Source organism: Epinephelus fuscoguttatus, linkage group LG6 (assembly GCF_011397635.1).
Source record: "Epinephelus fuscoguttatus linkage group LG6, E.fuscoguttatus.final_Chr_v1".
In the NCBI taxonomy this organism is placed as follows: domain Eukaryota; kingdom Metazoa; phylum Chordata; class Actinopteri; order Perciformes; family Serranidae; genus Epinephelus; species Epinephelus fuscoguttatus.
The window spans coordinates 33,850,974-33,865,714 of NC_064757.1; the positions used below are offsets into that span (position 1 = coordinate 33,850,974).

At 40.7% G+C, this 14,741-nt stretch overlaps 1 protein-coding gene across 1 annotated transcript; it reads right to left on the reverse strand.

The window, feature by feature from the left end:
• Positions 1 to 392: 392 nt before the first annotated feature.
• naaladl1 (N-acetylated alpha-linked acidic dipeptidase like 1) lies at positions 393 to 11,746 on the reverse strand. Its single transcript, XM_049578740.1, has 19 exons — positions 11,362 to 11,746; positions 10,843 to 11,015; positions 8,722 to 8,843; positions 6,759 to 6,878; positions 5,258 to 5,450; positions 4,951 to 5,044; positions 4,751 to 4,855; positions 4,532 to 4,617; positions 4,317 to 4,436; positions 4,152 to 4,237; positions 3,771 to 3,834; positions 3,272 to 3,339; positions 3,077 to 3,168; positions 2,641 to 2,734; positions 2,325 to 2,406; positions 1,959 to 2,132; positions 1,543 to 1,630; positions 1,362 to 1,454; positions 393 to 812 (listed from the first exon to the last, which is right to left on the reverse strand). The coding sequence occupies exons 1-19, from the start codon at positions 11,559 to 11,561 to the stop codon at positions 635 to 637; spliced, it is 2,232 nt and encodes a 743-aa protein (XP_049434697.1). The 5' UTR covers positions 11,562 to 11,746; the 3' UTR covers positions 393 to 634.
• Positions 11,747 to 14,741: the final 2,995 nt, after the last annotated feature.

The following is a 14,741-nucleotide window of genomic DNA, read 5'->3' on the forward strand; positions in this document are numbered from 1 at the left end:
GCACTGAAGCATAGTGTTTACCCTGCGTTCCCCTGTCATGTTAACACTGTTGGCTCTGTCAGCACTGTTAATGCTGTTAGCTGCTGCTGGCTCAGCCACCCTCATGTTGAGAGCCATGTGCAGACAACTTCTGAATTGTAGACATGCTCTGAATATTGTATAGAGCTCCTTTAATATGACCAAGGTCAAAGAGCTTTTCTTTAATAAGGACATGGCTGTACTGAGGTGAATGTTTGTTAATTGTATTGACATTTTCTTTGTTATTGTAATTTTTGTTTTTCACTTAATAGAAAGACTGATATTAGTATCCTGCAGGTAACCAGGCACTTTTAACCTATATAAGCGGGAGCAAATTTTAATAGTTGGCATACACACACAAAAAAAACCATCCGTTTTAATAGTGGTTCAGCTTTAATGAAGTGCTTTTATAAAAAACATTCATCATATTTAAATATTTTATTCCTGTGACAAAGATACAATATACATTATTGCTGGCTGATGGTGAGCTCTGTTCAGTGATTCCTAAATACCCTCACTTAATGTCATCCATAAATAGTTGCATCATGGTCGACCTGATCAAAAAATAAATAAAAAAAAATCCCTCAGCGAGTGCGGTTCCTCCCTCCTTCGTCCTCTATATGACGTTAGTCAGTGTGTGGGCAGCGCCCTCAATGGCCTGGCTCAGGACTGATAGGTGGTAGTGCACATTGTCCCAGGCGCTGGACTCTCCTGATGACTCAGCATTAGCAAAAGCATCAGCCAGGCCTGGGAAGGTCGGCTTGCCCTCACTACTTGAAGCCCAGATAACATGCCTGTGTAACATATAAAGAGTGATGACACAGTGATAGGCAGCTGAACAGTTAACAGAGATATGCTTAGCCACAATGACGCAGATAGTCAGTGTCATGGTCCATATCATGGCATGAGGAGAGGAGTTTAACAGCTCTGGGAACCCCCAACAATGCAGCATGTGTAATAAATAAAAGGGAATTTATTATAGAATAAATGCTTTACAGGTGTCTTCATGACAAGACCAAGAATCAGCTATGCTAGCTAGGTTTGTGCGTGCTCACAGTGACAATATACTGTACATGCTAATGTTTAGCAGCAGATCTATCCAGTTGTTTTTAAGACATGTCAGACAAAACCACAAATGTCAACCACATGGTGGTGCTAGAGGAAAAGAGACTGGATCACTTAACTACTTTCTGCCACTGTGTGTCAATATTCATGTCTCATGTATACCTTGGGGCCATCAAGTGGAGTGCACACAGCAAACTGCACATGGCATCTTTATATTTTGCATACAGCCCCAGAATCCAACATGCACTCCCTGAGGCTATCAGACTGATGTTTCATACCTGAATGCGTATTTATCTGGGAAGGCCAAAGGGTCCAAGAAAGCTCGGTCCAGCAGCATGAGCTGGTCGTTGATGCTTCTGACCTTCAGTGGTCTTCAAGAAGAGAGATGGAGAGACACATGGTATTAATTGCTATATGGACAAGCAAAGAAGTTAACAATATGTGAGTTTGTGCTCTTACGTTTCATTTGCCAGGTCCGAACGATGGATCTCCTGGTCCAAATCGGCAGCTGCCTTTCGAAAGCTGTCCACTGCACGTTTTAGTGGTTCTGAAAGAAGACACAGATCAGCTGTGCAGCCTCTCTGAACTTTGTTTCAGCACTTCAGGTATGTCTTGCTACATAGAGCAGTTGGGTTAATGCAAGTTCCAGTCAGAGACAGTATCGGACATAATGCAGGGAGTGATTATTCCAGCTGCCTTGGCTGAGCCATAAAAACACTCACTGCTCCATGTGAACCAGACACAGCCTTGTCCTGACATACTAAAACATAAAATCTGGACACAATTAATTTACCTGCATACTATTTCTATCAGTGTGTGTTGTGTGCTGCAATATTCCCTTGCACCCCTAAAACATATGTAACTGTCCTCCTCACCCATGGAGATGTTCTTATCCTGCAGCTGTTGCTGATATTGTTCCAATGCTGTGTTGAGGTAGTCACCCAGAGTCTCAGCGTAGTCACTGCAGTTTAATGGTAACACCAGGCTGTCGGCCAGTCGGATCAAGACATTTCCTGCTGTCCTGGCAACGGCCTGGTGACTGACAAACCCTGAGAGGACACAGTGGTAGAATGAGATTTAGAATTATGAGGCTTTTTGTTAAAATATACAACATTTTGAATGATAAAACACAAAATAAAGCATAATCTGCAGTACAATGGCATAAAATGTTAGATTTCTACCACTGACTGGCTGCACAAGAAAATCCAATATGTGATGACATGAGAGGTGTCACTGCTCACCTGGGTCAATAAACTTTGAAGCGTAGTCAAAGGTGTCGTATGCTGTGTGGTACGCAGGATAAATCCGAGCACTTGTTTTAGTCTGTATGAAGAAAAATATCCATATGATACCACAGATTGAAGTGATCTGTTGTGCTTGTTGCTGCTGCATTTCTTGGTCTTAATATTTAGGTGCAAAAATCAAACTGTATTACAGGTGAAAAACTTCTGAAATTAGCATTGTTACCATAAAAGGTTCTACAGTCTACATACTGCACTCACATTGCATCAGACAAAAATCTATCACAGTAAATCAAAGGCAGCGAGTCTTTCATACCCGGTCGTACGTGTATGAAATGTCCATGGAGGGGATACCCAGGTAATGGACGAAGGCAGCGTAATCACTCCCTGCTCCTGTCAGATATCCCATCCTGTCAGAGGAGTACAAGGAAACAAAAAGTATGTTTTATTGAGGGTGCGACAGGCCTGAAATTTCTGCGGGAAAACATACATATATGACTCATGATATAGATGATAAACTAGATACTGTATGTAAGGTGTAAGTCAACTCATTTACTTGTTCTTCTCCACTACAAATTGTGAATGAGAGTTCTTGATCTAGGTCAACAGTGAGCTAAAAACCTGCCATACATACTGTGGTTTTGCAAACTTTCAAGCAGAAATAAGGGGTTTGGAATAAAAACCGTGATAACTCCTCTCCCAGGACTGAATGTACTTGAGGAAATTAGAAAGGTATGACTGTAGTTCATTACTTGGGAATAAGTCCATGGGCCTGGCTTGTTTTGTTGGCATATCGGATCCAGTTGTCGTACAGAGATGTGGAGTCCAGTCCAGGTGTATTGACCTGGAGAACAAATATACTTTAATGTGACATTAAAGTGGTGTGTGGACAATGGTTTTGCTAAAAAGAGAGCTGTAGAGAAACACCTTAATTGACAACAGCTCACCTGTTTTGCAGCTTTGAAGATGACGTTCTGTAGCGATGGCATCCCAGAAGCTCTGAGAGTGGCGTTGGCTGAGGAGAGGAAGATGTTTTTGGGGTTTTTTTTAGCATCAATCAAGGCTTGCAGAGTGAACGCAGCCTACAGTGGCAGCCATTGTAGGAATTCTTGTCCACGCACTTAACATTTTGTACCACAAAATAATTCATGCCTGTCAACAAGATGGTTTCAAGAACATTCCTACAAACATCCAAGGACCAAAAAAAATCAATCATTAATCAAGCAACAATGTAAATTAACAAATTAGGCAACTGGTGATAATTTGTCAAACTACAATGGCTGCATCTGTCCAGATGAACCAAGGGCCAAGGCACATATGAAACTTGGACATATGAGACATGCCCCCTGTGCCGCCCCTGAAATCCACACAGTGACGTGAACCCAAAGACTTTTAGTAGTACAGAGCATTAGATCATTTTCATTTAGTGCAGGCGGGGCTTCTTACCAAAAACAGCTATGTCCACATTGATGTAAGCAACAGCTCGTTCACTGAGCTTGGCGAAGTATTGCTAAAGAAAGGACAAGATCATATTTGTCATTGTCGGCATGTATACAAGCAGCAAGAATATGTAATCTGCCACTCTAGTTATCTTTGTAAAGAAATGTACTCTATAAATAAAATTGTCTTGCCTTATTTGTGATACAGAAATATCCATCTAAAGTTTGCTAACATTTGCTAACATTAGCCATTAGCCACCATGAGCTAATGGCCAAATCAGACCAATAAAGGTTGTATCAGCAAAACTCCTGAGTGTATTGCTCATGAATCCATCTTTTCATTTACAAAGAAAGAGTTATTTCTTCTTGCAGATTAATTGCAGATCACCTCCGTGTATTCTGCAGACCCAATAAGGCCGAACTCCTCCGCTCCCCAGCTTCCAAAGATAATGGACCTGCGAGGCCTCCAGCTGCCTGCCACATAGATGAACAGAGATTAACTGTTTATTCAGGACTACAAAAAAGACAGTCATTCACTGTTGACTCTCCTCACCCTCCTTGACCCTCTTGCCCAGCACTCTGGTCAATTCCAGCATGACTGCTGTCCCACTGCTTGGGTCGATGGCACCGTGAACCCAGCTGTCCCTGTGGTTCCCATAGATCACATACCTGTCTGTGGACATAAACACACACAGAGTACACACATAGCACAGTCATTACAAGCAGCAAACAGATGATGGCTGATAAGGACTCGGTCTCCGGTCTCACCTGGCTCAACACTTCCTTTAATAACTCCCATCACATTGGAGGAGTTCTTCATCTCTCCATAGTTGAATATCTCTAGTTTCACATCACTGGAAAAGAGGTTTAAATTTAGATATATGAAGCAACAAAGACTGGAGACAAAGACATGTCCCGCTGCTATACTGCTGCATCATCAAACAGGTGCATTAAAAACAGCTGGTGCCTGAATTGGTGTGGCAGTACCTGCTTTTGAAAACAGAATCATCCTTGAACCCTGGGCCGCCAAAGTTGTAGGTACAGTTGAATGCGCCCCTCCATGTATCTGGAGCTGGTTCCCCACCTAGTGCGCTGAAATGACCAGCGATAAAACAAGTCAGAATGAGCTCACTGCCAACGTTTTTGAGCTTTGTTAATTCCACAAGCAGATTTGCCCCTTTACAAACCAGATGAGCGTGTAGGCGTCCTCAAATCCGATTGGTTGAATTGGAATGGGAGGGATCCCTGTGATGTTCTTGATTGGAATTCTGTAAGTGTCCTCTGGAAAATAATTCATAATGTGGAGATTATATGGAAAAGTTAAATATTAAATGACTTGTTGTTTATACTTATGCATGTTGGAAGCTTTATGTAGCTCTTGTAAAAGCCCCTCCTCAGACTGTATTGGAGCCAAAGTGCAGCAGCAATAAGCACACAATAAAAAAGAAAAACAATATTGCATTATGTACCATTTTTACACGAGTTGTTGGTTACCTTTGGCAGCCAAGTAGGGTGTAAGCATGTCTCCATAGTCAGTTTTAAAAGAACCTCTCTCCACACCAGAGGGTGGCAAGTACCAGGAGTGAGGATACGTCTCATTGATGTCTGACATGAGACCGTCGTTGATGTCCAAAGGGTCCGTGTAGACGAGCACACCAATGACTCCATAGGGTGCTGCATTGATGGCCTACATGAGACACACATGGTAGCTTATTATAAACTGAATTTTATGTCATAATTTAATGATTTACACTTTTCATTGAAGTTTTCGTAACAGGCATTTCCACCTGGAAGCATTGTAGTGCAACCATTTCTACTGATGGCCATTGCCTTTTTTTAGTCTTGCCATGAATGCGTTCATTGTTGAGTCGCAACCCAGCCACCAAGAAAAAAATGAGCAATGTACATTTTTGCAAACTATTTATATGTTAATTTGCATGTTACTATGTAGTTCATATGTGGAAATATGTAACACAACTGGTTGTATACCTTCTTAAGAATAAAAGTTAGACATTGGATTTGCATGATTTCATGATGACATCTTACTATATAATGACGAAAACTCCTCACAGACTTGGTCAATCCATGTGAAATTTGGCACAGTGGTAGAGGGTCATGGGAGGATGCGAATGAAGCAATATTACATCAATTGGCCAAAGGGGGGGCGCTATAGCAACCGATTGAAATTGCAAACTTTGAATGGGCATATCTCATGCCCCGTATGCCATAGAGACATGAAACTTTGCACAGAGATGCCTCTCCTCATGAGGAACAAATCTGCATCAAGAACCTATAACTTCCGGTTATACAGATTTTCCGCCATTTTGAATTTTTTGAAAAACACTTAAAATTGATCTCTTCCTAGGAAGTTTGAGCGATCTGCATGAAACTGGGTGAACATAATCTAGGGACCAATATCTAAAGTTCCCTCTTGGCAAAAGTTGGAAAACTTACTAAAACTGAGCTTCTATAAGGCAATGAATATTGCAGAGGGCGTGGCTCATCACATAAAGGTGTATAACATCTCACGGGTTTCACCCATCACCACGCAACTTTGTAGGCATATGCCCACACATAATCTGAGGGGACCCCTCCATTATTGACCCCATCAAACAAAATGGGGGCGCTAGAGAGCTCATTTCTTATCTAGGTCTAACCGCCACATTGATTTTTACTAAACTTGATAGATATATAGAAGAGGACGCCTCAAGGTGACTGGTGAAATTTAACTCTAATTGACAACTGGGTGGCGCTATAACAACAGAAAAATGCTTAAAAATGGCTGAAATGTGACCGATCGCTGTGGCTCCCCCTGTGGCCCAATGTTGTTGTGATTTCTAATTTTTGGTATGACTAAGTCATGGTATGGTATGCTGTACTCAATGGGTATGGACTAGCTACAGATAATCTGTGGTTATTTCACAGAGCTGGATATACAGTCTCTGCTTGTCTTTATAAACGGGAACCAGATGCAAAGAGGATAATAAAAACTCACTTTCGCAGCTCTTCCTGCTCCGCCATATCTGGTGATAGCAATGGTTCCCCTCAGGTCCAGTGTGTCATTCAGCAGCTGGTAGTCACTTGGCTTCCCCTGGTTGGCGTACACCAGTTTCCCCTAAAACCATCCGAAAAATCAACAGTTCAGATCCTCACTGAGGAAAGTTAAGCTACACATGATAGGACAATATTTTTCTGTAAGAAATACTGCATGTACACAACATATACAACATATTTATTTAATTTTCCCCAGTCTTCTAAAGCATTTTACTGCTCTCTGAGAATGATTCCACTAAACTCCTGTGCTGTGTTGGTCGGCATCAAACATGATGCCGACCAACAAAAGACTGTTTTATAATACTGATTGCAGATTTATAAAAGGCTCCTCTTTCATTACAAGCCTCATTATATGGCTGCCTCCTCCCCTGAAATAGATAGTCACAGATAACATCACAGATCAACCGCTCTTTGTCAGTCTTAACAGATGGTCTCTTGTTGTTTTATTGACTCAGTTTACATCACAACGTGCTAGTGTTATCAGTACTTGATAAGACAAACAAAATGTTTTAGCCTCGAGGATGCAGTACCGGTTAGGAAATGCATATTTGTGGCATCAGTAAGCCACCAGTCCTGTCTGACCTTGACTAAAAAATGAGAAATGATCATTCCAAATTATCATGACATATTTTCATTCTGTTTTGCTTGCCCTCTTTTCTTTTTTAAAGGCAAGCATGTGGGATTTGGTGGCATCTCTTGGCAGAAATGGTGTATAATATGCACATCTATGTTTTCATTAGTTTATAATCACCTGAAAATAATAATTGTTGTGTTTTTGTTATCCAGACCTAATTTTGGTGCACCACCACTCACACATTATTTAACAAGGGGTAAATGTCCCTTATCTGTCCTCAGTCAGAAAGTTAAGAAAGGAGCAAAAGGTCATGAACGCTATTGTTAGGTTGCATAAGACAGACGTGGGACAATCATGATTTTTATGGTGTCAGTGAGTTACTTCCCTGAAATTATGCATGCTTCATTTCAACAGGAAGCCCCATAAACACAGGATATGCATAGGGTTACCTGCCCATACTACTGTATATTGTATCTGTGCAATAAAATACAGGATGCTTCTTCTATACTGTATTTGTGAGCTTCTGTGTGGCGCACAGATGTATCTTTATGGCCTCATGAGTTTGGCTTAGTGCTACGGATTTGGTTTCCAATATAAAGGTTGTCTTATTCTTATTTTAAAAAGTCTTCTTTGGCTTTCTCTTAAAAACAAACCTATACAAAAACAAAATTACATGAGCCTACCCAAAGTAGGGAAATGATCATTTACAGAGGAAATTAGATTTACTTTTTATTGTTATTATTTTTAGTATATTATCTTAATATTCAAAAACACAAAGAACACAATCATACACTGTACTTACACTGCCCCTAAATGTCACATAGTGCTTTGAAGTATTAATAACTTAAGGACTATACTCAAAATAAAAAATAAAATGCTGGAGGGCATAATGAAAAAAGACAGATAAACAAGTAGTGGGGTAAAAATGAGCTCAAGAGGAAGTTATATTTATATTCCTGACATCAAAAAAGGACTTAGAGAGTCATATGCAGTGCTTTGAGGTTAAAATAACTTTGTAGAACAGGACCCGCAGGCATCATGGGGCACATACTGTTCTGTAGGGCTGCTCTATCCATACAACTAAATACATTTATTGTAAGAAGCTGGTGTACCACTTTCATAATCTCTCCTTTGGAGTATTTGAAAGTTAAATTGTATGTTATATAGGCATTTTCCTGATTTTTACATTTCATGCATCAGTCAGCTTTGCTTGGTGCCAGCCAGGAGAATGTTAAATGCAATAAAGCAACTGCTTGTGATTAGATACTGAAGGATCTAAGATCTTTAAAGGATCTTCAAACAAAAGATATGCAGGACATGGCTTTTTTACCTTTGGATTTCCACCAGGGGAGTATGCAGCGTATGGCTGAACCACTTCAGGATCGTTCTGGTCCGAAATATAATTCTTCTCTTTTTCTCTGGCAGTGTGCAGCACTTTATTTTTTGGGTCCACTGAAATGAACAACTCATGGTGACTAGTCTGCTTTCGATGTAGTAAATCATACAACACATGTAATAAAGTCAAACTCACTCCATCGTATAATGTAAAATGTCCTTCGGACAATTTCCATGAATTCATTGTGTTTGACCTGCTACCGGTTAATTACAGTTTATCATCAAACTTTCTTAAACTGTGATTAAAGGATAACTTTATTAAAGGTCTAGTGTGTAGGATTTAATGGCATCTAGCGGTGACATTGCAGAAGTGAAAGTTGACCAGAGTGCCAAGCGTGTCAATAGAGCTTAGGTGTGGAGAACTATGGTGGCCAACCTGAAAATGCAAACGGCCCTACCTAGAGCAAGTGTTTGATTTGTCTTTTCTGGGCTAATGTAGAACAACATGTCTGACTCAGTGGATTAGGACCCGCTCTGTATGTAAATATGAACAGCTCGTTCTAATAATTAAAAAAAAAATGCATATTTTCAGATGGTTATAAACTTATAAAAACATAGTTAAACATTTTTTATTTTACCTTCAACAACAAACGTGCATGGTTAGATTTAGGAAAAAAGAACAAGAACACTTGTCGCGGGAACACTCGTCGCGGGTGAAAGTCGATGTTTGTTGGACACAACCACCAAAACCCTCCCACCTGTCCAACTCGGACTTTCACCACCTTATTCTCATTCTTGTCCTGCCGCGTTTCACCCTGACACCTCCGAGCACCGTTAAACTATAGCCCCTTTTACACTGCTAGATTTTCCGCGAATGTGGGGCTGTTTTGCCAGCAAGCTACGAGCGTTTAGACACACAGAGCCGGATTGGCGAGTTGATCCGAGGTGCCCAATTTTCCGCCTCGTAGGGTAGTCATATTGGCGGGACCCTTTTAGTTTAAACAGACCAAGACGGCCTTCCACAACAGGAGGGGCTGTTGAAGACTTGTGGGAGGAGCTGCTGATGATGCCACATGTGCGAGCCACTGGCAGTGGATAAACAGGAAACAGCTGATAGCAGGAATTAGCGAGCAGCTAGTAGCAAGAGGGAAACACAAACCTGACAGACACTGTAAAGATGAGCAACTGGGGAGACACGGAATTGCGCGCCCTCCTTGTCCTCACAAACAAAGAGGCCATTAACTGTCAGATGACAGGAACGGTGACGAACGGGCCGACTTATGAGAGAATTGCTGAAGGACTGACCAGCCGCGGCTTCCCTCCCACATCACTGTTTACGTCACACACTGAGCTACATATTTTGTTACTTGCTCACGCCCCCCATTGCCCCAAAAAAGGTGCATTCTGTATAAACAAAAGTAGGTGGGCGGCATTTTGCTGCACTCCCCAATTTTGTTTTTATACTGCCAGTTTTGTCATTTATACTGCCAGTGTCTGACGCTGCAAGTCACTAACCAATCACCGGATTTCGATGGCTTCGGAGTGAGACTGGGTTATAACTACATTTTCATTAGTGTATAATCACCTGATAATAAGAATCCTTGTCTTTTCGTTACGTCACAATGAGCCATTTATATCTACACAGGGAGCGGGGCCTCATCAATGGAGTCTGCCATGTTGGACCACCATATTTCTACAGTAGCCCAGAACAGACAAACCAAACACTGGTTCTAGACAGGGCAACTCACGTCGGCCATCGTAGTTAGCAGCCCCTCCATGAGTAGCGTTAGAGCTGCTTTACTTAGTGTTTTTTTTAACCAGTTTAAATCAGCAGGTCCATTTGTTTTGGAGAGGAAGAGACATCTGCAAATAATTCAGGTCCTGGCTAAAACCTCCTGAACAATAAACACTAAAGGAATTCTAGCCAGGAGTTCACGCTTGGCACACAAGAGAAGTTTCAGCTGGTTGCAAACCTCACTGCATGCCACTAAATCCTACACGCTGTTCCATTAAGAATTATAAATTTCAGTATTTAAAAACATGCTGAATGAAGCAGGACGGTGTGACTGTCCCCACTTTCATTCTAACACCATAACTGACTCATCCGTTGACTCACCCACAGTGACCTTGTTGGGGTTCTTAGGGTCCGGGAAGGACAGGTACACCATGTACTCCTCTCTCCAGGCCTGGTCCAGACCAGTGTCAGGGTCCTGCCATCTCTTCAGCATATACTGCACTGTCTGCTCGTCTCCAGCTGTGGTGGCCATATGAGGCACTTTGGTCAACTCCCTGTGGAGAGAGATGAGGATAGAGAACGGGTTGATCCTGTGATGTTTTGGATACTGTACTGTCTATAAAAGGGTTGGGAGGAATTTAAAGTGGATCCTTGGGGAAGCCATGAAAGGATCAACTGACCCACTGGAGCTTGTTCAAGAAATATTTAGACATATACAATGTACATGAGCCTTTGGGTTTTATACACTGAGACACAAATTCAAAGTTGCTTGTATAGAGGTTGAAATTTTCTACAATCCAAACTTTAACTCCTTTTTTGACTTCCTATTTTATTTTATCACTTGAGAAAATAAAAAACCTTAACTGACTGACCAACACAGTGTAAACTTGATCAGCTCACCTTAGATTTTCTTGAATTTGGATGGTGTCCACATCAGACAAGAACTTCTCAATGAAGCTCTCGTCCACATCCTTCGCCACATCCTTCACCCAGGATGGTGCGGAGCTGCTGCTCTTGGTGATGCCATAGTGGCCAATTAGGATGCCCACAGTCAGCACGACAGCACCACACACGATCCCTATCAGCACCTGCTTTATCATTCTCCTCCCTGGAATGAGATCTTCAAAAAAAAAGAATCCTCCTTCTCTTTGGACCTAAATGTTGTGCCAGACAGTGAGCTCTCTTCAAAGTTCAGGAATGTTGTGGTTTTGCTTATGAATCCAGGCTTATGTAAGTAAAAAATCCTTGCATCTGACTCTCAAATGATCGCTGCAAGACTAGTGCAGCTGCTGGAGTGACCTCCCATAAGAGAGAGACATGCTCATTGTAAAGATTACTCATTAATGTTTGCGGATGGGATGGACTTTATCCCTTTGCGTATGTGTGAGAGGGGGTGTAAATTAATTTGATTTATTTCCAATGTTCACACAGTACTAAGGGTTAAATACAGGATGAACAAACTGACATGTTGCAACAAAACCTAATGTTTAATCTGTTAATCAGAATTCATTGCTGTAAAACAACATTGCCTTTTATCAGTGGTCGAATTGTTAATTTTTAACAAGGGGGATGCAATGTAGCTTTGATTTTTTTGCGTGCACACATAATCAAATATGACAGCACAGATGTGCAAAATTAATCAAGATAAAGAAAATGGCATGACCTATACCTGCTGCCTTTAAAAAACACAAATAATGCAGCAGTGCGGGGGACATGTCCCCTGTGTCCCCCCTTCAAATTACATCAGTGCCTGCACACACAGATTCTAGATTAACAAGGGGGATGCGTTTTGGTCAATTTTCTAACAAAGGGGAGGCATCCCCCCTCATCTCCCTCAATTCGACCACTGCCTTTTATGATGCCCCAATTTGGCCTCATAACACAGTGAACAGCTGTGTGAGTGAAAATGACTTTTACTTACAGCTGGGGCATGTTTGATATGATGAAAGCTATTCTTCATTACATTAATAGTTACTTTATAGACTTAATAAACATGAAAAAATAAACATATAAACTAACTTTACATAATCAAATAAAAACATTATGTTCAACTGTCTAATGTACAACACAGTCTGTCAGTACATAAAATATATATAAAAATACCAAACAACATCATCTTGTTTCAACATTTCAGTCAAGTATGCAACATAACTAGGACAGTCTTGTCTGTGCCTATAAAAATGACCTAAGATCATTTGAGGGGCTAAAATTGTTCATGGATCTTGTGAGTCGCAATAGTACATGTCTTTCATTCTGTATGCCAACATCACATAAACCCTATCTTTGTTAGGGTGGCATATGACTTTTTCTAGGTCAATATTCAACCTGTGCGATCATGCTGATATAACTATATACAAACTGAAATTACCGTCTCGCGGTTGTCTGCCTCTGCGAACCAGTCAAGTTACACTCCGTGTCTGTCCAGACTCATTTGTGGTGTTTGTGTTTTTGCAGAACATTAGATGTCACAGTAAAGTTGACCTTTCACCTTTTAGATATAAAATGTCATCTCTTAGTTTTGTTTTATTAGAAATCTGTGTGACGTTTTGTCAAAATTATTGTATGAATTCTTGAGTTATGGCCAAAAACATGTTTTGTGGGGTCACAGTGACCTTGTTCACCAAAATCTAATCAGGTTGTCATTGAGTCCAAGTGGACACGTGCCAATTTTAAATAAATTTCCTTAAGACACTCTTAAGATACTGTGTTCTTGAGAATGGGATGGACATAATGACGACATGAAACACCTCTGGCCACGGCTGTTACCAGCGTGGAGGCATAAAAAAGAATCTTATGAAAATTTATTTAAAGATGGGGTTTTTTTTTTTTTTTTTTTGTAAAGATATTTTTGGGGGTGTTTTACCTTTAATGGACAGGTAGGCTAAGTGTGAAAGGGCCGCTGCGGCAATGGCCTTGTACATGGGGCGCCTGCTCTATCCACTAAGCCACCAATGCCCCATTTTAAGATGTTTTTGACTGATTTAGAAAACTTTTTGTCACTTAGGACCATAATAAAAGTGAATTTCACATGTATTGTTTTAATCTGAGAACATAATAGATAAAGAGTTTTATTTGTTATTCAGGTTTTTTACTTGAGTAATATCATATGCATGAAGTGAAATGGTCAAGAGTCCAAGAACTCTCAGATTATTTAATTTTTCACTTACTTTAAATGTTACATCACTATATAAAATCAGTGACGGTAATCATCAGTCATCTTAAAGGACAATGTGATTGATAGTGTAAGACAAGGTCAATAGTTTGCCATGTTGTCTGTGAAGATTTTCAGCCATCCAGGTCACAGCCGAGGGGCTCTATGACATGTGACCTTAACAACTCTGAAGCTCAGAGCTCACATTTGAACTCAATGACTTTCTAAGGGTTCACACCCACACAGAGTTTAAAGCCTGCGACAGCGCACCAGTCTGTTAGAACTGAAGAAGCCTCTTGGATGAGAGGGAAACGTCTTCAAGAAACTCAAGCAAGTTCAGCTGCTTACAATATAGCGCTTAAGAGTCTGCCATGTTTTCATGTCTTCACATTTAATTTTGACTTTTAACCTCTGACCACACATTCTTCTGTGTCTGTACATTTATCGTAAACTGTAAAGAATGTGAAAATGAATTTGAAATGTCTTTATTTATCCACCACTGGTGACATCATCCAACAAGTCAGCAGAAGAAAGTTTACTTTCAGGGAACCAGCAAAACTTCCATACTTACGTCCATACTTCTTTGTTACTTTAGTGGCATTTATTTTCTTCCATGACATGCAGCTCCACTTAGACCACTGGTTAAAAAGTATACTCAAGTTAAAGGAAAAAGTGCAGTTTTAAAAAGAAACATGACATGAAAAAATACCAGTTTTACTCATGTTTGTAATTTGTTATTTGTTAACCACCCACTCTCAAATGATCCACCTGTAGTACAAGTTCCAAATCACACTCAGCTGTAGGGTCCTTTTAAAGGTTGTGTGTCTTTTGATTGAAGTTTTTATTACCTTTTTTTTATATGTATTATATGGTCTGAATAGGCTACAGTATAGTTTGCAGGCTATAAATCATAAACTGTGTGTTTTGCTGATGCTCATGGCAATGCGGTTGCACTGGGGCCCAGTAGAGAGTGGTTGGAGGGCCCACTATCTCCAGAGCAGAGTGATTAAACCTGCTACCTCGGAAATATTCCTGTGTTCAAAGATGAACACAGGTAAAAAGTTATCTGCTACACATGCCCTCGAGAAGGCAAACCTATCTCTGTCAATGTGTCCTCTTTTGTGAAGTA

Coding starts and splice junctions, on each gene's coding strand:
- naaladl1 (XM_049578740.1), bottom strand. CDS start 11,561: ATGATAAAGCAGGTGCTGATAGGGATCGTGTGTGGTGCTGTCGTGCTG. Junction 11,016..11,361: donor CAAATTCAAGAAAATCTAAG/GTGAGCTGATCA, acceptor CTCTCTCCACAG/GGAGTTGACCAAAGTGCCTC. Junction 3,169..3,271: donor TCTTCAAAGCTGCAAAACAG/GTGAGCTGTTGT, acceptor TTTGTTCTCCAG/GTCAATACACCTGGACTGGA.